Source organism: Taudactylus pleione, unplaced genomic scaffold (genome assembly GCF_031769625.1).
Source record: "Taudactylus pleione unplaced genomic scaffold, aTauple2 ptg000216l, whole genome shotgun sequence".
Taxonomy (NCBI): domain Eukaryota; kingdom Metazoa; phylum Chordata; class Amphibia; order Anura; family Myobatrachidae; genus Taudactylus; species Taudactylus pleione.
The window spans coordinates 391,694-418,473 of record NW_028284618.1 but is presented as its reverse complement, the minus strand read 5'-3'; the positions used below and the strand labels follow the sequence as shown (position 1 = coordinate 418,473).

Here is a 26,780-nt window from a genome sequence, read left to right as displayed (position 1 = left end):
AAGCAGAGAAACATGCAGATGGCACGAAATGCAGAAAAGTACAAAATGTAGGTAAAAAACAAGGCTCCATCCCATATATTGTACAATATACTAGGCACTGGGAAACAATCCTCCCCAGTGCCTTTCCCTACTCTGTCTGTTCTTGCACAGCTCACAGTTCTAGACCATATAAAGGCACAGCGCTGTGGGCTGAGTGATATTATACATGGCACTGGCATCCAAGGTAATTTTTATTATCCTTAAAATCTGCAGTCGGGAATGTATGGACACTGGAGTGGTTGTATCAGAACATACCAGTTATAATAACAATTATTAGAATTGTGTATGCTAGCTCATTTCCCATTGTTGTATATTACTCGTCTCTTATAGGACAAGGCACTTGTATACTGTAAATTACTGTAGCTTTACACACAGGATGATATGAACTTGGAATGTTGGGGGTTACTGATCAGTAAGGGTCACTCACTAAGTAGGGTGCAAAGCTCTTGTACCGCTAGTGCCAGATACTATTTACAGACCATGCTTCTATTTCTAAAGCTGTTAAGTGTGACCTGGAGCCAGAGCACTGGATATATTACATCAGTGGCGTCCCTCCCAGCGGTGTCACCCGGAGGGGGAGGGATGATGTGTGCCCGACACTGCGCAAAGGGGGGCGTGGCCACAGGGGAAGGGGCCGTTACCTTTTGGCCCGAACCCCCGTGACTATTACTTGGGGGGGGGTGCACTAGGTCCCTGTGTGGATTGCCAACTGGCTCCCTCAGTAACAGGAGCCAAGTGCTGCTCTTAATGCTACAGTGCAGCACCCGGCTCCTGTTAGTGAGGGGCAGTTTGCACCTTGGTGTCACTCCTCGGCGGGTGACACCCGGGCGCGGACCGCACTCCCCTTCTGATGCCACTGTATTACATAATTGGATAATAATGGAATCACTATCATGAGATTAGACACAGTGATCTGCCTGACTAGGGGCAATAATAAGATTACGTTTGGTGTAAGAAAATAACTAAATAAGAGGACAGGGGTTTGGCATTAAGCATATTGTGGAAGGATGAAGTTGGGTGGTCTTAGTGAGTCACCAAATCTGTGCTGGGATGGTGGGATCCTCCAACACAAGTTTAAAAAGGGGAGTGACCACACTTATGGGCTGGCCCAGAAGATACAGCCCAGGTGGGGCTCTGGAAGCCAAGCCAGGCCAGGAGGCCAGATCTGCAAGTAGCAGATAGGAATAGTCTAAAATAAAGCTGTTTATTTCATCTGCAATGTAACATTTGTTTCAGGTCACTCCGCATTGACACAGAATGGGAAGAATAACTTGAGCAGTTATACCAGATAACATACGAAGGCTGCGAGACTGAATATTGTCTTCCAGTGGGTCAATGTCGAAGATGGAGCCAGGATCAGTACGCCAAACTTTAAGGTCTTTGATGAGAAAAGAAAGCATGAGGTGAGAAAAACAAACGGAAGATAGGAAATGAGATGCAGGCAACAACAGCGAACACAATGCTGGCAGGAGAGGTGGAAAAATAACTGTAGGTAATAGAGTGATTTAGAATACAGCTCCATCAATCACATGCCACCAACAGGCCATATTTTGCAGATTTCTTCTGATAGGACAGGAGGTGAGATAATTACTCACACAGTCAGCTAGCTCACAGCTGCACGATTCAGTGACTCCAATGGAGGACTTCTGATCTAAACAATTCTTTTTTTGCAATTACAATTCTTGTTTGCAGACTCCGGACCTGATGCAGTGGTGCACGCTAAGTGCATGCAACGCTGATGTTGGCGGATTTCAGTGATTATTTGCTGCTGCATATGCGTAAAATATTCTGAAAACCCTCCCTGAGGGTACATACAAATGCGCTGTTGCATACGGGATCACTGGCAATAGGAAATGCGAGGCAAAAGCCGCAGAGGCCATGTTTATATGGAGTTAAGGAGCCACTGCGTATGCGCTAGGCTGGTGCAAGAGTCGATGCTGAGCGCGCTGGTGCTTCGGTGGAGTGTTTGGAACCACCGGTGGAGTTTCCCTATCAATGGGCTTTGAAAGTGGGCTTCTCGGGGCTAGCACTCGCAAGTACACAAGTGGATGACTGAAACTAGCGATTGCATATTACTGCCGCTGTGTCTGAAACAAAAATCGTAACCGTGGCTGCAAAAGCATGCATCTCTGAATCAGGACCTTAGCTTCATGTTTGGTTACTATTGCTGGTATATTTATACATGGCTACAGTATATGCATACTACAACCAGGAATAAAAGCAATAACAAAACAATAATATTTCTGTTTATAGACTGAAAGGGCTTTGATATGATAAACTGTTTTCTTACATTCATGTTTATTATTATATTACCATAGACTTACCACATTGCATTCAGGTGTATTATACCACAGACTTACCACATTGCATTCCTGTGTATTATACCACAGACTTACCACATTGCATTTATGTGTATTATACCATAGACTTACCACATTGCATTCCTGTGTATTATACCACAGACTTACCACTTTGCATTCCTGTGTATTATACCACAGACTTACCACATTGCATTTATGTGTATTATACCATAGACTTACCACATTGCATTCCTGTGTATTATACCACAGACTTACCACATTGCATTCCTGTGTATTATACCACAGACTTACCACATTGCATTCCTGTGTATTATACCACAGACTTACCACTTTGCATTCATGTGTATTATACCACAGACTTACCACACTGTAGACATATCACAATGCCTTCATTACTTTTTCTACCTGTAGATAAGTAAGGTAACAAGACCTCTCATGTGTGTAATGTTTTCTATTTCATTCTAATTTCCCACCAGGCCAGAGCAGGTAGACCACTCTTTCCCCTCACGGCCATTAGACTGCACCTCATACAAGTCATACTGTCCCAACATCAGTTGTAAGATGGCAGGACTGGCGGAAACATGGTCAAACATTGAGGTGCGTAGTGTGATCAGGATTTCTGTTTCTAAAGGGCACATCAGCAGCTGAAATTCATTGCCAACTTGTCAAGGTATACAGTGATAGCATTACGTCACAGAAACAGGTTTGGGTTTGGTGCACTGCTTTTGATAACAGCAGGACAGACGTTCAAGATGAGCAGCAATCTGGCCGGCCAAGCACGCCCACCACAGAAGATAATTTGTGCCATATTGAAGGTCTGATTTAGGAGGACAGAAGCATTCGAGTTAGTGACATTGTTGATGAACTGAACATCTCAGTGGGTACTGTGCACAACATTGTTCATGAGCCACTGGGGTACCTTCTTATCCTGGCTTCAAGCGCTTGACATTGATTTCTTCTATACTGGGATATATGCCTTAGTATACCATTGGAACAAATGCTTAGACAAGTATGAGGACTATGTTTAAAAATAATCTGCACCAAGGCCATACTATAGATTAGATGTACGAGTTGAATAAATTTAAGCAATGGGTGGTCTCGTTACCTTATTTATTGAACCACCCTCATAGAATAGATAGGTCCTCTGGAACCACTGTCTCCCCTAAGATGTAAGGCCGCTACCTTCTGCAGCATGCTCATACTACATCTTCCACACACTGGGAGGTGGTGAGGTTCCTCGCCTCATTAGAGAGTTAGGGGTGTATTTACTAAGCCTTGGATGGAGATAAAGTGATTGGAGATAAATTACCAGCCAATCATCTTCCAACTGCCATGTCACAGGCTGTTTGAAAAATGACAGTTAGGAGCTGGTTGGTTGGTACTTTATCTCAGTTCACTTTATCTCCATCCAAGGCTTAGTAAATAGACCCTTTAATGTGCCAACATCCACTGTAAGTTGCTGAATACAGCGACTTTGTTAGCTTGGATATTGTTAAACTCTTACAGTCTATAAAACTCTTCTGCTTTTCTAGGGATACTGTATCACTATTGTAAACCGGAGAGAAGTAATTCATCAAACACCAGCGTAATGATGAGTTGAGTGTTCAAGTCAGCAGTGTGGACAGAAACCTTGACCATACAATCACTGTTACTTGGAGTTACTACAATTCAAACCATTTATATTGTCAGTGTGTATAAGGCACTGGAGAATAAGGTTGGTGTGATTTATGTCCTATGTGTTTTACACATCAACCCTCCATTCACCTAGTGAGAGTAAAGTCCACTAAACTGTAATATTAAATTGTCAGTTGCCAGCTGCTTGATTTATGTATTGGTGTGCATGTACATGGAAAGATATATCCATCTCCATGCATTTCCTGAAGAAGCCCAACAGGTGAAACGCGTTGATAAGGAGGACAAAAGGTTGCGCTATACTTAGCACGGACACCAGTCTGCCAGCAGACCCCTCATCAAAAACATCTAAGCTACACTTGGAAAAACCACCTTCTACAGAGAGGTACCAAACAACTTGACATTGCACACTGATTATATGTTTACAATACTGTATTGGATAAAGCACACCCTGGGTAATAAAAGTATATGAAAAGTGAACACTGACTAATTACTGGCTTGGGACATACAGATACTATTTAACAGCTGATTTCATTAAATATTAATCTATAGACATAACGGAAGTAAAACGCCAAATAGGTGTATTACTGTCTAAAAATACAAATATAGAAGTATCCGCCCAATTAATTGAAATGTTATATGTATTGTGATGTTAATTGTTTATATGTTGTTTTTATGTTATATACCGGTATTAGGCTATACTAACACCCTTTAGAGAGAATATGAAGAACATTTTTATTACTGTGATAAATGAAGTTTAAATAAAGCACATTAGAATATCATCCGGACTCAGTATCTCCTGGTATGAAACGTGCAGCTAATTCTGCAGGTTGTTACTATAGAATAGTAGAAAATAATTAAAGTATACAAGTTATGCAGATACAGTAGATGCAACCACTTTGTGCCTCATCCCTCATTCATAGGATCTTAGTGAATCATTTGTGTCTTCCACCGTGTAGAGGTGATGAGTAAACTGTAAGTAACCCAATAAGAGTAGCTTAAACAGAAAGAAACAAGTTACATTTTAGACTGAGGGGCCTATTCATCATCACTTCATTCTTATAAAAGCAGGTGAAATTGCACATTTTCACCTGCAATTGTAAAAATTTAGTTATCGAACCATTCATCAAGAAGGTAAAGCAGGAGATATCACAGATATCTCCTACTTAGCTTCCTCTGGCGGAATGGCCCGCTGTCCCCATACACTAGTATCACAGATATCTCCTCCTTACCTTCCTCTGGCGGAATGGCCCGCTGTCCCCATACACTAGTATCACAGATATCTCCTACTTACCTTCCTCTGGCGGAATGGCCTGCTGCCCCCATACACTAGTATCACAGATATCTCCTACTTACCTTCCTCTGGCGGAATGGCCTGCTGCCCCCATACACTAGTATCACAGATATCTCCTACTTACCTTCCTCTGGCGGAATGGCCTGCTGCCTCCATACACTAGTATCACAGATATCTCCTCCTTACCTTCCTCTGGCGGAATGGCCTGCTGTCCCCATACACTAATATCACAGATATCTCCTGCTTACCTTCCTCTGGTGGAATGGCCCTCTGTCCCCATACACTAGTATCACAGATCACTCCTGCTTACCTTTCTCTGGCGGAATGGCCCTCTGTCCCCATAGTATAGGGACAGAATTCATCAGGCTCCGAAAATACAATAATCTCGGAGCTTGAGTGCGGGAGCATTCCCCATCTTCAGGTGGTGAATGCTCCCGATACCCGCTCCTTCCCTATGGGAAAGAGTCCCGGATCCCTCTGCCCCAGTCCGGCTCCTTCCGCCAGACCTGTAGGCCACGCATGTGCACTTGTCTCACTGCTCCGAAAGGATGGATTGTTAATTATCGGGGCCCATTCAGATGCCGATAATTAACATAATGAATATACCCGCCTATGTCATACAGGTGCCTTTGAGACTACAGTCTTCACACATAATGTGACCATCACACAGCTGTTGTAGGATCCGCATATTTGCACTACAACTCTCAGCATCTGGCTCCCCGCTTGCCTGCATTCTCCTCTGTACTTCATAACACTGCCCCCCCTATCAAATGAAGCTTTGTCCTTACTAAGTCAATCACACAAGGGGGCAGGTAACTGCCACCCAAAAGAGTACACTCCGCTCATGAAATACTGTGTTGCTGTGAACACTCTGATGATCTGATTGGCTTCAGGCTGTTTCGCTCACTTACTTCAAAACTGAGGTACTTTAAAGAGCATGAGAGCCTAGTCCAACACTACATAACTCACCCACAATGATCCCCGGCCGTCTATCCATTTCCACGACGTGGGGGTGCACCCCCTTATACGCTGCGTCGCTGACAATCTGTGAGTTCTTTCTCACTCGCTCTGTCACCGGATCATCTACTACCGGGGTGAACCCTCTACCTTTCGTCTTCTCAAAGTCTTCATGATATTTTATCTGAAAAGCATAAGACACAAATAATACGTCTAATATATGGCTGAAAATGACATTCAAAATCATGATGAGGTGTCCTGGGGACATGGCTGCAATACAGTGTACCGAATATCAAATAAAACTTCTTTAATAACATTTAGCTTTAGCTCCACCACCATGCAGAATACACAATTGCTCCCTCTTCTTTATAAAGCATGCTCAACTAAAAAGAAGGTTCTTCTCCCAAAGGGCTTAAATCGATATCAATTGAACCACATCCTACACACTGGGAGCTATTGCATTATAAATATAGATGAGGTATATCGCCAGCGGGATTATACTAACAATATATGGTGTAGTAATGTATACGCTTGCCTTTCATGCAATGGATAAGATATACGTTTTAATATTGCATAAAAATAATCTTGTGTTCTAAGCAGAGTCACCAGTGGCAGTTTGGGCAGATGAGCTGCCAGCTTAGATGTGCAGATAATCACACCGCAGGCATCACACACTGTGTCAGGTTCACTTCCATGCAGGTTAATGAAAAAAAAACACACACACAAAATCATGTTAGTCAGAATATATCTTTATTAGTTCTTAACTTTTGACAAACACATGGCAGTGAAACTGGTCCGGTAAGCATGTGGGTGAGGTAGTGTCCAGCAATACCACTAGTGCAAAGCAAACTGCATTTTAATCAGGGAACCCTGAAGCCTCCTACCATGGAAATGTTGTTTTGTGATTCTTTGCAATGCCTCATTTCTGGTGTATCTAGAATTACGCTAGGTCTACCTTTCATTTGCTGCACATCGCTGCTGTACTTTACCTGTGGGAACACAATCAGATATAAAAGAGTACAGAAGAGCAAGTAGTCACAAGCCTCATTACTAGTACTAGATATTCTATTAATAATATATATTTATTTAAATGTACACTAAATCATATATTACTATTTAATTATAGTCGTGTATACGTATATGACGTATCATTGTTTTAGCAACTCCAGTCCTCAAGTACCCCCAACAGGTCATGTTTTCTGAATATGCTTAATCGTAATCCCACCTCCATATACGGACAGAAATTCTGAAAATATGACATGCTGGGGGTAATTGAGGGTTGGAGTTGAGAACCACTGACTAAAGCCGGGTACACATTAGGCGGTCTAGTGTGCCCGGCATCTTCAGCGATGGGGCATACACACTTGTCGATGCCATCAGCGACTGAGCCACGATATCCCCCATGAGACCTGCATGCAGGGGAGACGGACGATGTCGCTGATGACGCGCAGGTATGCACTAGACGATGTACCAAATATGTCGCTCCGATCTGCCGGATAGGATGACATATCGTCTAGTGTGTACCCAGCAATAGCATTTGGCACTGACCTAGTGATACCAGCAAACACTGTCGGACCATGGTCATCATCTAGCCATCATTTCTGCCAGTCCCTGTCTAATCAATCCTCATGCACATTGTGTGGACAACATGGTCTAACTCCAGGGGTAGCCAACCTCGGTCCTCGAGAGCTACTAACAGTTCACCTTCTCCAGACCACCTAGCTGGTGCACAGGTGTAGTAATTACTCACTAACACATTTGAAAAGAGCCACAGGTGGAGCTAATTATTTCACTTGTGATTCTGTGAAGAGACCTGGAAAACATGCACTGTTGGTAGCTCTTGAGGACCAAAGTTGGCTACCCTTGGTCTAACTCAACGAAAAATGAGTTACAGTATAACAGTGCTTGCTAAAATCTTGCAGAGTTAGAGACCTATAGGGGGAGATGTGCTAAGCCTTGAAAAGAGATAAAGTGGAGAGAGATATAGTACCAACCAATCAGCTACTGTCAAATAACAGGCTGTGCTTGAAAATGACAGTTAGGAGCTTGAAAACCCTGCCCCGTATTTAGAGTACAGCCAATGACACTTGCCGAACTAATGTTTTCTTGGTTCTTTTTAACCCTTTCCATCTCTGGGGTAAGGCTGACAGCCGTGACCTTTCCAACCTTATCTTTGTAATGAATCTGAAGAGATAAAAGGAAAATAAGTAAAAAGCTTTATAATTCCAGCACTGTGGCTACCTTTACCTGAGAGAACAGGAAATAAATATGCCTTATACAGGGTTGCACTGAACATCCAGTTCTCAATACAAGCCCCTCAGGGTAGAACGCTCACTGGATAAAGCATTCTCTCATGTAAAGATCACTTGAATCAAAGGAAACTATCGTTAAAACTTCCAATAGTTATAACATTATAAGCAATGTAGCAAAACAGTCCTGTGTTAAAATAATGGAGGTGAAAACTTGAATGCCTGTCCATTATGGCTATTCTCTTTCCCAAATTATTTATCAGAACTAACAGCATAAAGAAATATTTGCAATGGAAAATATTAAAAGGTCCCTGGAATCTATGACACGGGAGACTCTTGCCGTGCTGAAGTGCTCCTGGTTCCTCTTAGATCGCTCCATTTCCGGAGTCATGCTGACGGCTGTAGGTTTACTCAGAGGCTCTTTATACTGGACCTATTAACAGTAAAGTTACCACCATTACACTTCCAAGCAGTTTGTGTGAATATAATAAAGACAAATCCAGGATGCATTCTCCCTTACATTGCTTATGTTTTTCTGGATCTCCCTAACCCTCTTAATTTCTGGGAGGTCGGGTATTGCTGTGGCAGGTCCAATATCTTCTTTATACTTCACCTACAATAAAACACAGTCAATGGAGGAAGCAGAATAAAACAGAATATATTCGATAACTCTACTTTGTGTGTGATTTGTACATATTGTACAAATATGTACAAATCACAACACGTCACAGCACGTCATAACATGCCAATGGCGAAACATATTTGAATCGCATTTACCTAATTCATGAGCCTTTGGGGCTGATTATGGGTCGGATCAAATGGAAATGCGGCCAGATCTCGTGGATTTCGGCATACTGAGCATGCGCCAAAGAAAGAAATCGGTGAGTGCGTTTGCGCTAAATCAGACTATTTCAGATGGATCTTTTGACTCAGCATGATGACGGATGTGGACAGAAAAACAGTGGGTAGGACGGGCTTCCACATGGAGTTGCACAGATTTTCTGCATAAACGGGCGGATTATCGCAGGAGCATAAGCTAGTAAACAAAAAGTATGGTGGTCGCTCACATCAGCTTAATGACATTGCACAGGTGCTTGTAAAGGGCGGGGTTTACACTGAACCACAGAGAAAAGAGGGAGATTCCCTCCAGCACACTGCAGCAATATCAACAAAAATACTTGAATCCTACATGATAATAGAAATTCAGAGGTATTAGTTACATACATTTGCAAATATATGAATAAGCACCAGGCCAACGTCAAGGCTCCTCTATACTGGCTCCTCTATACTGCGCCAGTATAGAGGAGCCTTGACGTTGGCCTGGCGCTTATTCATATATTTGCAAATGTATGTAACTAATACCTCTGAATTTCTATTATCATGTAGGATTCAAGTAGTTTTGTTGATATTGCTGCAGTGTGCTAGAGGGAATCCTTTTTTTTTTTCTCTGTGGCATAAGCTAGTAAGCAGTCTAACGCAGCCATCCAGAAAGATGCATCTGACTTAGAATCAGGTCCACTGTGAGAAATGAAAGCATTGCAATACAGTCTGCTCCGTCAGGATTCTAAGCCTAGTAGTACACACTATACAATTATCGGGCAGATCAGCCGATTACTGCATAGCCGATAATTGTATGATTGGCCCAATAGTTACATAGTGCGTATGCAGGAATGTTAGCCGATAAGCGGCTTCAGACGCTCCTCCAACAGAGATCGAGAGGTCGGGATCGGATGTGCTGCACATGCTGTCTTGTTCCCGACCTCCTGTTGAAGACAGCACACACTGAGCTAAAAACTGCTTAGTGTGCACACCGATCCGATAATCGCTATGTCATGTCAGAACATTTATCGGATCTACACAATTTATCTGCTAGTGTGTACCCGGCAATCGGCCCATTAGTGGAGTGCTCATTTCCATTCAAACGAGTACAACATAGTGTTCCCTGGGAAATCCAAAACAGACCATTTACTGCACTTACCGCACTGATATTATTTTGCGTGATCTTAACTCTTTCCATCTCTGGCGTCTCTCTCACGGCAGTGCCAGATCCTAATCCTTTTTTATAAAATACCTGATGGCAAAAAAAGCATGTAAAATTGTTTTATTACTCACATAGTAAACAAAAATCCACGATTGGGTATAACCTGGCTCATATGGTTCTCAATCATTTTGGACCTGTGGACCCCCTGGCAGACCCTTTGTGTTATTTGTACCCCCAACATTTGCAAAGCAAAATATTTGGAATGAATATAATTGCTACCAAATTAAATGTTTAGGCACGGCTTCATATAAAAGCAATACATCTTCTATAAACAAGATTTTACAATTTAAAAATTTTACTTTGATAATTAAAATTTAAAAAAATAAAAACTTTTTTATTTCGAATCAACTTCATACCGGTAAAATATATATTAGCATGCAATATTATAGGCTGATGTCACATGTTCTGACATTCATCTCTTTTATGCAGGAAACACCATTGACCCTGTTTAAGGACCTCATTCAGAGCCGTTCGCAAAATGCGAGCGCTCGCTCTGAATGAGGGCGGCCACTTCTCTGTAAAGAGTCGGCCTCTTGGCCGCTCGCTAAGCTGTGGGTGACCACCCACAGCTTTAGCGAGTGGCCAGGTTGATGGTCGCGATGTTCAAGACCATCGCGACCATCGGGGCTTGCGACGAGACCCTTGTGGTAGGGTCTCGTCTACCGCAAGCCCCAGCTAGCTACCTGCTCTAACAGCAGGAAGCACCCTACTGACATTACTGGTGATGTCGGTAGGGCCGCCTACAAACGGCAGGTGTTCCTTCAGGAACGCCTCCATTTGTCTGGCCACCCCCCCACCATGCCTACAAAACGTGGCGAGCTGTTGATCAACATCGACAGTCGCCCCTTTTGTAGCGAGCCCCGGAGTGAGAGAATTTCTCTCTCGCTCCAAGGCTTGCGCACGCGGCGCGTGCTCAGTGCCCCACTATCAACCAGCTTGCGAGCGCATAGGCGCTTGCGAGCGGGTCTGAATGAGGGCCTAAGTATTTCCTGATTGTTATCAGGGTCACAGGTGGAGACATCCATAGGTCACTGCTTTCCCTATCTGTGTAAATATCACCGATGTGTGATGGTGTGGCCGAGATTACTGGCATTGTAAATCAGGGGGGTCAGGGCTACGATGATGCGATTCAGTGGCGGCTGCGCGCGGGGGGGTGGATTTTGTTTGCATGCGTGCCGGCCGGGCCGGGAGACTTGCCCTCTCTTGCGAGTAACCAGAAGGGCCAAGTGTGGGCGAGTAGGCAAGTGTGCCCCTGGCGGTTACTTTAACTTAAGCTTACCATAGTATCCCTTTATACCGGAACACACGTGAATTACCCCAAGTTGAGAACCATTGACCTAGCTAATACAGACAGAGCAATGCATAAGGTACCATTCCGTTATGCCTTAAAATTACAAGTAAATCAAATAGTTTATATTATTTCATCATTAAAAGGGAACTTCCCTCTTAAATCATTATTCCCCTATTGATAATAAGATGATTTCTAAATTAGTGATATTAACTTTTTTTGCTGCCTTATGGTGGAAAAATAAGCAAATATTTTAGATGTTTAGATCATAGGTTCTCAAACTTGGTCCTCAGGACCCAAAACAGCGCATGTTTTCCAGATCTCCTCAAACAAGTAAAATAATTAGCTCCACTGGTTTAGATAATTTTGGAAAATGTTGTGCAGCAGGTCAGATCAAATCATCAGATCCGACTGCTTTGCACATGATTATAGGCCCCCCGGGTGCTGCGTACACACTGTGCAATAATAGCACTGACCATCCGTAGCCCACTCTAGTCACTGCTAGATTCACCATATAAGGTATCTGTCACTGCTGACAGCCAACAGAGCTCTGAGTCATATTCCCCTCGCAGCTGCATAGACATGCCTACCCATATGGAAATCCTTGATGACATTTCAGAATTTCTTGCGATCAGTGGCAATTCTGCTGGAGATCATTACCGGCCACAAGCTTGGTGGGGACATGAAGCAAATGACAACATCAAGCACAGGGCCCTAAATAGGGGTGTGTGAATGGTGCTGTCGCCCAGGAAGCAGGACCCTGGGGGTGGTACTGTCGCTGCCCCACTGCACCTTTGGCATTCTAGGTGACTGGAAAGGCACCCTGCAGCTAGTAGAGCTGCTGCAGTACTGTTTGGATGCGCAGGGCACCCACACTGCTGCCTGCAGAGCTACCTGGGGAATCCATAGGACACCCCAGGAAGTGCTATTCTACCTAGTGCCGGTGGTCCCAGCACCTGGCACAATTGTCCTGTTATGGAGTGATGAAGTCTTTCTCACATTATTAAACACTGTTTGTATACTCACAGAACTTATGCTTTTTTGAGCATTCCTAACTCTCTCTATTTCAGGGGTATCTGCTATAGAAGAATACGTAGAGAGCATTTTCTCTGCTTCGTCCTTGTATCTTTTCTGTAAAAATATAAAATAATGATTGAGTGATCAGAAGTAACAAACAACTTAAATTACTTAAACGCTACAAGTGATCAAGCCCAGGATCCCTAAATAAGGCTCTCCCTAAATGATGAATTTATTTCTTATGTATTTTTACAACACTCAGACTCCTGATAAAGCATAGCCTAGCGGAGCAGATTGGAATCACGGAAACAGTGACGATTAGGACGAGTAAGTTATTGTGTTGCACTTTCACAACAAGTGATGGATGAAGCAGTAAGATCGCTAGAGATCTTTCCAAGCTCTGAGCTCAGGACAATATTCAAATGGTGAATTCAGGAGAACAGACTCCTAGGACATGCCAATAACATCTGACGGAACCTTACACGTTACCGCTCTGCGGGATATTAGGCTAGGAGAACCTCACTTACACTATTTTTCGCTCATGCCCCACAGAGAAGCAAGGAGAAATAAGGGAGGCTTCTCCTATTGTCATAACCGAAAATGCTCACAGACGTACGTCGCACAAGGCTTTCACGGAACCTCTCAGCTACATGAATCTGTCGCTATCAGTCAACACTTTATACTAAAGCATGACCTAAGCTTATGCCGAGTCAGAAATGATCCATAGAGAGTTTGTTTCACTTGTGTTGGAGCTCAGCATTGTGAAAAAGGGTTTTCTCCCTAGAATGTGAGCGGCTATAGAGGCACTCACTTCCTAGACACCAGTAACACAATAGAAGTGACTATCGGCCTGTTTCAGAGGTGGACGCTAATCCAGGCGCAACTCCGTGTATTTATACAGCGTGACTGCGTCTTTATGGTAATGCCATAGCTGGTGAAAATTGTACAGAGACGTCACCGGCTGCTTTGTGTAACAAGTCGCACCGTCAGACATTAGAGCAGTCCAATGGTTGCTTAGAATGTCCGTCAAAACATGCCCGATGGTGCTAGTGAAAAAGACGCAGTTGCAGGCCGCGAAACACTTGCGTCTGACTAGCACATTCCCCCCTCCCCCCCCCAGAAACGCCCACCAAAATTTATTCTGCATCCCCTGGAGTTAACCATCAGGGAGCATGCGCAGTAGGACTTGGAGCATATGCAGTACAGAAATCATTGGACAACTGCACAAACATCTGCACTTCTTCCACCTCTGAATTAGGCCCTATGTCCAGATAACATAATTACATTTGAGGTTGGTTACAGGATGCCGGCGTTCGGGATCACGGAGGTCAAAATCCCGACACCGGCATCTCAACAGGGTTAGGATGCAGACACCTGTCAGTAGGTATCCTAACCCTTCTCCTACCTCTACACTAACCCTCCCCAGTGCCTAAACCTAACCTCCCCCCTAATGCTTAAACCTAACCTCCGCATCCACGCACCTTAAACCTAATCCTGCTCCCTTAGTGCCTAACCACAATCCTCCTCGTAATGGATAACCCTAACCCTCTCCCTAATCCCACCACTTACCTTCAGGATGCCGGCGCTGGGATTCCAGCATGGTATTCTAAGCACCGGCATCCCCTTTCCCGGAATATTGACCGGATCCCTTACATTTGGACAAAACACACCTGCGAGCTTCAGGACAGTTGTATACATTTTTATACTATTGCAAAATAATGACATAATCAATACTGCCAGAGTTACTTACCTGACTTGCAATCTCTGAGGCTCTCTTAGCCCTTTGCACCTCTGGGATATCCGGGCCGACCTGCATTCCTTTCCCTTTGATTTCAGTGTCTAGGTCTTTCTTATATACTTTCTGCAAAATAAGTATTTATCTTTTATATTAGTCAATTTTTAATACACACTGAGGTTCTAACACGTTTTAATGTACAATACTACAGTGGGACTCATTAGCGAAGCACAAAATAGCGTAGGTGCTGTGAAGACTCCTCTTTGCTGGTGCTGGGACTGCACTTTGCACCTCGTACCTCGATTTTCAAGGCAGATAGGAGGAATGAGGAGTAACAGGGGCATTACTAGCTACGTATAGAGCAGACACACCAGTTTATCTAGCTGTGTGGAGCATTGGAGTTGTGGCTTAGACAGGAGTTACATAACACTGGGGTGTTTTTGTGTCACACCAATAGAGATTCAGTTAATTTTTGCTGATGTCTGAGCAAAGCATGGACTCGCCAGGAGTCCCCCTAACTCCCAACCAATTATGGCTAGCAGAGGAAAAATTGTTTCCGTGCCAACCATTTATTTCAATAGCCTATTCATTTCAATGGGGTTTTCACACACTGTACACCACAATAGTATGATTGGGATATTGATATAATTTGGAGAAACTCTGTGCCTCTTGTGCCTGGATGCAAGACTCATGCCAATACATTCAGCTCATATCAACCATGGGTGTACCACAAGAGTACTGTGTATCAAGAAAGAACACTTTGCAGTCACATGCATTTGCACATGCAATTTGTGCTTATGTTTTTTGATGGGTAACTGGCCTTCGGAACATCATTTACCCACTAGTACTGCCAACAGTACTTACCTGACTTGCAATCTCAGAGGCTCTCTTAGCCCTTTGCACCTCTGGGGTATCCGGGCCCACCTGCATTCCTTTCCCAATAATTTCAGTCTCTAGGTCTTTCTTATATGCTTTCTGGAAAGAAAGTAAAAATGTTAAAGATGTTATATCCTAAGTGAAAATTTTAACCATATACCGAGATACAACATTGAAGGTTAGGCTACTTACCGGCCCCTGTCGGGATGTACACCATCAGGATGCCGCTGTCGGTCTTCTGACCACTGGCATCCCGTCAGCCGGTAAATCATACCGATTCCCTTAGAACAACTGGTAACATCACTGTAACTTGTTACCTCTAATCAGTGCCAGCGTGCCCTTGTCCGGCACCCCTGCCCAGGACGCACTTGATGTCATGACATCACACAGCAAGTACCGGGGGAGCTTCAGGAGGTTTGCTGGGCCACGTTGCTGATTAGTTAGAGCCCGTGCCTTCTCTTGGCTTTGCATCCTGGCCGGCGGCACCAGTCACACCCCCCTTTGTTACGACTTTGCCTCCAAAGTTTTATTTGATGAAAGAGGTGGTTTTAAAGGGATTTGAGTTTGTATTTATGATGTGACATTTACACTTATGCACACTGCAGAATGAACACAGTCCTATCGTAGGCACACTGCTAATTGGGGGAGGTATCTCCCAGACTTCCATGAGCAGAGATTGGGCATGACACTTGGTAAACACTAGGCGGAAAATCTATATTCAATGTATTTGTTACATAGAGAAGTGCTGTTGCTGTGAGTGGGTTGTAGTTTGTGGGGGGTAATTTCCGCCATATGAACATATAGTGCAGTCCTTACAAATAGGGGACTTTTAACCATTATTATAGCAAAATGATAGTGAATACTGGAGTACGATCCAAAACAGATGGTAGTATGTTTATAAATACTATATACTATTACCTATTAAAAATAAACTAGTGTCTAATTAAAGTTATTTATTGCCTGCAAATATATACTCTATATCTTCCCGGAACACAATTCACATGACAGGTTGCTCGGATCTCGGGATCATGTATTAGACGTGTGCATATGACAATAACTTATGCCTCCTGTACCCACCTGGCTGACTAATGCAGACACCCTCTTGACACGTTGGATCTCGGGTATATCAACTCCCACTTGCATTCCCTTCCCCCTGATTTCTGTTTCCAGGTCTTTCTTGTATTCTTTCTGCTCATAAGAAACAATTATGAAATGTACATGATAGAACTGTCTGTCCAATATGACAATCCATGACAGTAGAGCCGTATCACATAGACCTAGCAAGCCAAAGGAATAAAACACCACAGTTCCAAAACAGAAGAGACCACGGCCTAAATGTGACAGGCTGCGAGTAGTGGGTAGCAGGAAAGTTCAGCTGCAAAATTTAAAGCGCCAATTTTTTTTTTATAAAGGAAAAACCAGGTTAGTTTTGCTTTTAAACGGAATGCTGCTTTAAATCTAATGGCTACATCACCAAAATGTACCCACTTCCAGCAACTCACAACTGTATAACATTGGGTCCTCATGTTTAGTTTCTTTACTTGTGTGTTGCTGAGAAGTCTGAGATAGGTATCCCCATTGATCAGAGAGTATAATGAGGATGCTTCACTGTCAGCTACATGTGTACTAAGGTTATGTACAATGTCTGCTTATAAATTAATTTGTGTTTACTGTACATCTTGGTTACACAGTAGGTGGTGAGAGTTACATTATTCCAGAAGGGGCAGAAGCTCTACAGAACTAGTATATCACCCACCAGTAGTGCACCTATAATGGAGGCACACTGCACAAGGTTTGCCCGCACGGCACAGCCGTTACTAAGTCATAAAGTAATTTCAAAATGGCCAGGGTAGAGTAATTTAACAAAAATTAAGTGTTACAGGTTGAGTCTCCCATATCCAAAATGCTTGGGACCAGAAGTACCTATTAGTTCTACTAAATATCTACTATTGGAAATAGGACCCAAGTCTAAACAGAGAGAGCATTTATGTTTCATATACACCTTATCCTCACAGCCTGAAGGTCATTTTATACAATATTTGTAATAATTTTGTACATCAAACAAAGTTTCTGTACATACACGAAATTCATTTATGTTGCATATACATCTTATACCCACAGCCTGATGATATTCTTATACAGGATTTTTAATAATTTTGTGCAGTAAACAAAGATTGTGTACATTTAACCATCAGAAATCAAAAGTGTCACTATCTCAGTCGTGCTCCAAACATTCCATATTTCGGGATATTTGGATATGGGAGACTCAACCTGTATTTAAAAAGTTAACTTGGTCAGAAAGCTGATTCACATACATAAGCTGTGTCCCAGTAATACTCTGCTCCAGAGCTTGGGAGTCCAGGTGGCATAATTGCCTTAAAGCTGGGCTGAGTAATAATTCTGAATAGTCCTTGGAGTGGGATGAGCTCAATATCCCGACAGCGAGGATTCCGGCACTCAGAAAGCTGTCGCCGGAATCCCAACACCTGTCAGAATCTCAACTCTGGCATCCTGACCACCGGAATCCCGAAGGTAAGTAGCGGGGTTAGGGGGACAGTTTGCGTTAGGGATTAGGCACTAGGGGGAGGGTTAGGCGCTAAGGGTGGAGGGTTAGGCTTAGGGTACGGGGTGGGGGAGGTTAGGTTCAGGCACTAGGGGGGATGTTAGGTTCAGGCATCGGGGAGGGAGGGATAGGGTAGGGATAGGGGGAGTCTGACCGTCAGAATCCCGAGCACCTCCATCCCATACCCATCCCTTGGAGCATTCCTAGTCTGGTCCAGAATAAACCAAACCCTTCATACTGTACTTAGGGCATCTCTACTGTGAACCTTCCTTTGAAATAGATAGTCATTCCAAATGTCATGCAACCGGTGACACACTGGTGAGTAAGCCTCTGTGTACTTATTGCAACAAATCTGATGCCATGTATTTGAAGTGAGTAGTTGTAAAACTAACTTATGCTGTGTTAAGCTGGGCACACACCATACGATTGCTGTAACCTAGCGAAGGTACAATGCGATGTAACAATACATCGCATGTGTCATACACACTGCATGCTGCTTGTAACTGTACCGCGTCGTTCATTGCGATGACGGCCACCATGAACGCCAGATTGGATGTTCACATACATTGTCCTCATACATTGTCCTCATACATTGTTGATGCAGTCGCGCCAAACAGCCCCTCTCAGTGCGCCAGGTCCCGTGCGACACTGCTTGCGCAAAGCATATTTTTCACCCGAAAATGAGTTTTAGAGCCGGATTCCATTAACTGTGGTAATTAACCACGTGCTAATTGGTCCTGCGATGCTATTCAATTACAGCTGGCGATAAGCCCGCAAGCTGCACTTAATGAAGATTTCTGTTATGAACCTGACGGAAGTTCAGTGAACGCGTTAACCCATAGCTCCGGGTACTTATCCTGGAATCTATGGGTTAACACGTTAGCAGCAATTTTACCATGTGAGGAAAAGGGGTTGCTATTTAATTGCCTTTGGCGTAAAAGTCCGAAGCTGCCACCCTTTTCCTCACGCGGTAAATTACCTCAGCTAACACTGGTTAACCAAGATTTTGTTCCATGAGAAAAAATACCTGATTTTTTTTCACCCTGAATTCAAATATGGTTTCGAAATATTTCTTCAAATTTGAATTTATAATTATCAATAATATTTGAATAGTATTATTAAATGCAAAAGCTTAGATAAATGAGTCACTAGTAGCCAGCATAAACAAGACTAGAAATCATTATATGAGGAAAGTGTGGCCAAAACGAACGTCACTGATTCATGGGCAGAAAAATTTTTGATCCGGAGAAAATGTATCTGCCTCCGCTGCACATTAAGCTTGGGCTGATGAAGAATGTTGTCAAAACTATTAATAAAACCGGTTGTGGATTCACCTATATGAGGAAAACTTCCCCAAAATCAGTGAAGCAAAAATAAAGGAGGGTTTTTTTTTTTGGACCTCAAATCAGGGAACTGCTTCGAGATCGACACAGAGCTTAATGAACACGATAAAATGTGCATGGCTGTCATTTAAGAAAATTGCCAATGAATGTTTGGGTAATTACAAATTAGAAAACTACCGTGACGTTGTAAACAAGCTTCTGACCTAGTTTAGAGCTCTTTGATGCAATATGAGTCTAAAACTTCACTCTTTGGACTCCCACTTAGATTGTTATCCGAAAAATCTTGGGGCAATTAGTGATGAACACGTCGAGCGATTTCATCAGGATATCTTCGACTTGGAAAAGCGGAAGTGGAGCCCATCTATTTTTATTTATTTATTAACAGTTTCTTATATAGCGCAGCATATTCCGTTGCGCTTTACAATTGGAAACATTTATAGAACAAAACAGGATAACAACAGACAGACATAGAGGTAAGAGGGCCCTGATTGCAAGCTTACAATCTATAGGGAAATAGGCATTGATACACAAGGATAGGTGCTATATATTGCAATTTGGTCCAGCCAAAATGCAGAGTTTCTTGGTGGGCTGTATGATCCAGTCACACAGGAATGTCGGCCAAATGTCAGGGGTATGTGAAAGAAAGACAATGTGTGTGGACTGTGAGAGGGGATGTAATAAGACATGGAAGTTATGAAGGTTATGTGGTCGGTTCTGGAATCTGATAAGCTTGTCTGAAGAGGTGAGTTTTCAGGGAACGCTTGAAGGATTGGAGACTAGAGGAGAGACTTATTGTGCGTGGTAAGGCATTCCATAGAGTGGGTCCAACCCGAAGAAAGTCCTGTAATCGTGAATGGGAGCAAGTAATGCATGGGGATGAGAGACGCAGATCTTGTGCTGAGCGGAGAGGTCGGGTTGGGAGATATTTTGAGATGAGTGAAGAGATGTATGTTGGTGTAGTTTGGTTAATGGCCTTATGTGTAAGTAACAGTATTTTGTATTGAATACGGTAGAAAACCGGCAACCAATGGAGGGACTGACAGAGCGGGGCAGCAGACGATGAATGTTTGGCAAGGAAGATAAGCCTCACAGCTGCATTCATAATGGATTGTAATGGCAATAGCCTGTTTTTGGGAAGACCAGTAAGGAGACTATTGCAATAGTCAATGCAGGAAATAATGAGTGCATGCATTAGTTTTTGCAGTGTCTTGTGTGAGATATGGTTGAATTTTGGATATGTGTTTTAGATGCATGCAACATGATTTTGAGACAGATTGAATATGGGGAACAAAGGACAGTTCAGAGTCAAGGATGACACCAAGGCAGCGAGCTTGTGGGGCGGAGTGGATTGTTGAGTTATCAACAGTGATAAAGAGATCAGGTTGGTAACTGTTATTGGCCGGTGGAAATATAATTAATTCTGTTTTAGAAATATTAAGTTTCAGGTGGCGAGATGACATTCAAGATGAAATGGCAGAAATACATTCAGTGACACGGACCAATACAGACGGTGATAAATCTATAGAGGATAGGTAGATCCTCTATGTTGGCAGACTATTGCTGGACACTGAAAAGAGATGTTCCTGCAAATATAGCCGAAAATCAGCCGCATCTTCATTTTAAAGGTAAACATATTTTACATGTAATAATAGCCATATTGGCGCAAAAAAAGTGTACACGGATTCTAAAGTTTCTCAAAAACTATGCCTATGCCTGAAAATGCTAAAACCAGAGTTGAATTCAGCATCCAAAATACTAAAAGTTTCACCTATTTTACCTTATGGGACAGAAAATGTGTAACATTTTGTTAACCAGTGTAATTGAATCAGGCCCTTAGTTGCAATGCGATGCGACTAAGACACACAAGGGGACTGTACTGATCGATTTCTATAGGAAGTGCTACGATGCATCAGAGGCTGCTTCTCTCCATTGTGCTGCATTTACAGACTCAGCAGCACACAGATGTACAAGTGTCACATATCACATCAGTCAGTGCAGTCTGCTGGTCAGCTCTAGAACATCGCATTACAACAGAGACACAATTTTGGGTGTTGCATGGGACCTGGCGGCTCTCTCATGCAGGCATCTCAAACCGCATGGCATATTGAGGCTAGATGTATGAGGTGTACCCAACTTTGGACTCATCATGGAACTTGTGCCGGGCCTGAAAGCCAAGGAGCAAGACTTAATATTCATCTATAATGTACTAACGCTAACATGATTGTGCTGTTTTTTCCCACATTTGTCGTACGCTGTATCTTCTGCAATTCACGTTCTTAGCGCAAATTATGTGCTTAGCATTAGCCGCACTAAACACTTTGTTGTTTCCTGAGATAGCGCCAAGTAAAGAGAGTAATTTGCTTATAGGAAAATCCTAATTTGTACCCATTAGTATAATTACAGTAATTATATGTGGCTTTTATCTGAGTATTATTAATAGGAAGCAATTATAACTATTCTTATAATGACATATCTAACCTCATACAACATTAAATTATGTATTTCATTTCCAAGAAGAGTAATATAATGAGAACTAATTGATGGTTTATTCCGGGACAGAAAAACACTGATTATTCCATTTATTTTGTTGGTAGAATCTTAGAACTGTATGTATAATTAACTATTAACTATTTATTCTGGTTATAAGACTGCAGAGTATTAAAATAAAATGTACTGTAGCATATTTGATAATAGGATGAGGATATTTATGAGAACTGATGCAGGAGGAGGACATAGCAGAGCCCATATCATCCAATCCAGTTTTTTCATTCCCGTTCCAGTCTCAGAAACTGGTTCAAGTACCTCGGACCCTGGTTATGTAGGGCCTTGAAAGTCAGTAAAGCAATCTTGATTTAGATTTGCTATCTTACAAGAAGCCAGTGAAGAGAGCAGAAATGCGTGTTATACGGTCTATTCACAGATATACTGTATTTAATAAAGACCATCTTGATAACTAATATACAATACAGAGAGCATTCTATTCTGGTGGCAACCCAGTGAATCTGAAAAATAAAATATATTAAAAAACCTGTCCAAGGATCCTCCTATACCCACTAGATGGCTCTCAGCACTCTTGATGGTGAATTACATGGACAGGCCAGGGAGGGTAATGCATCTCTTCCAGCCCAGCTCTGCTCTGTACTATTATGGAAAGGTATATTTCCCCTTCAGTTTCTGTACCTGTTAGTGACGTGGCGAGGGCAGAAGTGTGTTTTGCTGCCCATACAGTCCACTAAAAAATGAAAGTTGTCCCCTCGCCACGATTCGGCTTGGTGACTTGCCACAAGATTATATTCCCCCTCTATGCCCATGGATGGTAGGGAATGATGTTGGACAGTAGCTAATGACGTCAGGGTACAATGACTGAAGGGGATCTATCCACTTCCTTACTATAATGCATAGACAATACAATGGTGTTGACTTTAGTAGCTTCTCTCTTTACCAAACACTTCCCTTGTGCTTTGTTGATTTAATTTGTTACAATATGTTTTATGTATTATCAATTGTAAAATAAATGTGTCAATGATTATTTTATATCAGAAACTGTCAAAATAAACACATTAAAATAATAAATTATGTAGAATAGGTGTTTAATATACAACCATGTATCACTATAAAAGGAATATCACACCTACGCAAATGCCGTATCAGTTGATTAACAAAGTTCTGAATAACCCTGTGATTATTCAGAATGGCCGCAGGAATTGAGATATCGGAGAATTTACAACTGTGTAGTCTGGCCCAGAATGGTTGCAACACGCCCCCAAAATGGTTGCGACATGCCTGCATTTTTGTCGATATTCCCCCATTTCCTCCTGGAAACGCTCCCTGACTGTCAATCACATTTTCCATCGGTACTGAAACGTGACTCTTGCACAGTGCTACTCCGACACCTGCAGATCACCGATAAGAACTGCGTAAATATCGGCGCTGTGTCCATCTCTGAACCAGGCTCTCTGAGCGGTTGTAGAACTACCCGTCATCCATTTCTTGAATTGCATAATTACTTCACATTGAACCACAATAAAAGACGAAAACATATGAAATATAAAAAACTGTCAGACTCTTAATTACCTGACTGACTATTTCAGATGCCCGTTTGGCTCGGATCATATCCGGGATGTCTGCACTGACCTCCATGCCTTTCCCTTTTATATCGTTTTCCAGGTCCTTACGGTACTCTCTCTGCCAAAAGAGACAATCAGCCAAACTTGTGTTACTTACACATTATTTGCACACACAAACATCATGCATCTCCATAACAACCTGTTGCTAGAAATTACCTCATTTAATATTTGGCCAGCATTTTTCACCCTTATTAGATCAGGCGTATCTTCTAGAACTGTCAAACCCTTTCCTTTGATCCCTTCTTCCAAGTCTTTTCTGTACTCCTTCTATAAGGAGAGAAGGAAGACTCAATACACGTAGACTAATTACATTACACATGAATGGAAGAGAATATTGGCAATAGGTGGGGAGCAATAGCCCACAATGCACATTTCCACAGTGATGTCAGGCTGGGTAAAGCAGCTGAAATGCACAGGTTTTGTTTTTGCATATTTGGTTATGTGATAGGTGACAGTACACACTAGGCCGATCCAACATCCTATCTGACGATTGGTAAGTGCATATACACTTACCAATCGCCCGCCCGATGTGTCAGGCCTGATGTCAAAACTGGGCAGACATCTAAATTTGCCTGCCCAGTTGAGCTGTCACTCACCTCCAGGTACCTGCAGCAAGTGTCCAGGTGATCAGCAGGTCGTCCATACACACCAGCAGATGCACCGATTTATCTGCAGATACATCAGCATTTGCTGTGCTGCACAGTCAATGAGATATGTCTATCAATAACGTCATTCACAGACATATCAAGGGTACACACCCGCTGACATGCTCGCGGTATATCGGCCGTTCCACTGAATGCCCGATATATCGCCCAGTGTGTACCCAGCTTAACATGCGGCTCCCCTTTGGTCAATATAACCCACGCGTTGGTGTTCATTGATGTGATTGGTGATAGTGCAGTAACCGGTACAGGTCCAGGTACTGTATAATTAACTATACCACAGTGATAATTTTTATACTCGGTGATGAGCAAGATAAAAGTTGAGCACAGCCATTAAAACTGCATAAGTAATTAATAGATTCTAGATTGGTCTCTGCTTTGGAAATTAGCCCTCTGGTCTAGGGTCTGCTTTACACACTAGCCACCAAGCGTCGTCTTTACTTTAAAACCACATAAACTGGGTAGTCTGTTTTTTACACTAGCCACAAGAACTAGGTAATTATTTATATACTACCAATAGTGTTTGATTAGCATTTAACACTAGCCATGTGCAATGTGGAATGCTGTAAACAACAGGAGGTTAGTCTGCAGTGTGATTTTACAGTAGCCACCAAGAGAGGTTCAGATCTGGCCTCGCTCATCGTTGCTCTGGTCCCGCCACACAAGCGACTTAGTCACAGCATGAAAATACCGTGGCATGCAATATACAGCTTAACCACTGTGTGGCCAGTGCTCCAAACTACGGTACTGAATACAATAGCAGTGGATGGGGATGGCACTTCAGTATACTGTAGCAAACCTTCACAGACGGGCCAATCACGTTCAGTGTAAACAGTCGCATAGCCTACTGCTAATAAGTCGCACACACAGTAATTGAATAAAGTCGCACATGCAGTGTTTAATAAAATGAGATGTTTCATGATCGCACTAGTACTCTAGTTGACTTCGGCTCAGGTGACTTCATAGGCCGCCCCTCTCCCCTACCGTTCATTTCCGACACTGCCGCTAGCAGCTTACAGAACATGCCAATTTTAAAAGTGTACAGAGGCTACCTTACAAAGTCGCACAGATGAGTTTCATGATGCAGTATATGGAAAAGGGGGGGGGGAAACAATGAGTACTTTGACGCACTGTATGGAAAAGGGAAATAAAAATCTGAGCAATCTACTACAGTACCGTACGTCATTATTACTTGCAATACTGGAGCAGAGACAGAGACCTTATTCAAAGTGTGAGCTTCTCATACTGGACAGGGCCCTATGCAATAACACTGAGAAGCAAAGGGCATATTTAAAGGGAGGACAAATATTTTCTTACAGTAAATGGCATCACAAGGGGGGGAGGGGTACAGCACCTGACTACTGTAGGTGGCTACAGTCGGTTAGTCGTATGGTCCATGCTTAACATAGTGTTTAACTGGTATTCGATTCCCGTAAACCAAAGAGGTATTGAAAAATACTTTTCAATTTGATTTTGTTATCATTATTATATTATATATATTTTTTAAATATTAATTTTAGATTGCTCTGCAAGTGAAATATTGACAATCAAGACATTAAATTTTTACATGTACGGTATATGTACATCTCTTACTGCAGAGTTTACAAACTCCGTCATTACAGTCCAGGTTTTAAGGATATTCATGCTTATCAATGTATAGTGACATGTTGCTTTTGCACTGGGCTGGCCACCACTCGCATACAGTACAATAAAAGTTTAATGTAATTTGTTCTCTTAGTAACTGTATACTGTGGGGAATAGGTGAAATTCTCTGTGGCAGAATGTGTAACAGGTTGCCTGCCCCTCTGATAGTGAAATCAATGACTCTAATGTCCTGGGGGAATGGGCTGACTGATAACATAAAACATTAGAACAAAAGGGGAAAAACACTCACTACTTTGTAAAAGAAACAAAAAAAAGTACTTTGACACACATCACTATAAAGTAGAAATGAAGTAAATGAGTAGTGTATCAAGTACTGTACATACTGCAAAGCCTGATTCAAATTTCAAACATGTATGCAAATGCTGTCAGAGCTGTGAATACCTCTCTCAGCCAATCAGCGGACGGTTTCTATGGTAGTAGCTCCTATACTGCAAGTATCATTTCACTACAATGGATATTTCACGCATGTGCAATGACATTTATCAAAAGCGACATCTGGTGGACGTAAACCAATATTACAGTCTCCGGCGTGTCAGTACACTATGCTGCGACCGAATAAGTCACGCTGCAACTCAATACGTTACAATGCGGCTTGACGTGGGTGCATGAGATGCGACTAGCTGGGCGTGCTACATATGGATGCTAGACAAGCGAGGAGGACACATCTGTGACCTGAAGCGCTCCAAACAGCCCCTCTCGGGGTGCGCCAGGGCCCGAGCATCTTTCTCATTCAAAATGTGCGCCTTATTTGCATAAATAAGACAACTGGGAGCGACAAAACTACTTTGCTAGCTTGCACTGATCAATCTGATCTGCAACATTTGTATTTCTATTTATCTGTTACTAGGCATTAACATATGTTTACAAATATATTGCGAGCGTGAATGCAGTTGAGAATGCTATAGCGTACAACTCTGAATCAGGCCGTATATCATTCCATTAACATCATTCTATTAACAACTCTACAATAT

At 42.6% G+C, this 26,780-nt stretch overlaps 1 protein-coding gene across 4 annotated transcripts in view; it reads right to left on the bottom strand.

Annotated features, from left to right (window-relative positions):
* NEBL (nebulette) overlaps window positions 1-26,780 on the bottom strand; it is a 276,780-nt gene that overhangs the window by 15,827 nt on the left and 234,173 nt on the right. The window contains exons 19-31 of one of the 4 annotated variants that reach the window (XM_088478590.1): window positions 23,639-23,749; window positions 23,430-23,540; window positions 16,527-16,637; window positions 15,438-15,548; window positions 14,589-14,699; window positions 12,848-12,952; window positions 10,471-10,563; window positions 9,013-9,105; window positions 8,833-8,925; window positions 8,335-8,427; window positions 7,128-7,232; window positions 6,256-6,427; window positions 1,325-1,417 (exon numbers count right to left, since the gene is read on the bottom strand). In XM_088478590.1, coding sequence (XP_088334716.1) covers window positions 1,325-1,417; window positions 6,256-6,427; window positions 7,128-7,232; window positions 8,335-8,427; window positions 8,833-8,925; window positions 9,013-9,105; window positions 10,471-10,563; window positions 12,848-12,952; window positions 14,589-14,699; window positions 15,438-15,548; window positions 16,527-16,637; window positions 23,430-23,540; window positions 23,639-23,749 — 1,402 coding nt within the window. The remainder of the gene's footprint in view (window positions 1-1,324; window positions 1,418-6,255; window positions 6,428-7,127; window positions 7,233-8,334; window positions 8,428-8,832; window positions 8,926-9,012; window positions 9,106-10,470; window positions 10,564-12,847; window positions 12,953-14,588; window positions 14,700-15,437; window positions 15,549-16,526; window positions 16,638-23,429; window positions 23,541-23,638; window positions 23,750-26,780) is intronic. The other 3 variants (XM_088478587.1, XM_088478588.1, XM_088478589.1) reach the window with 3 other exon arrangements.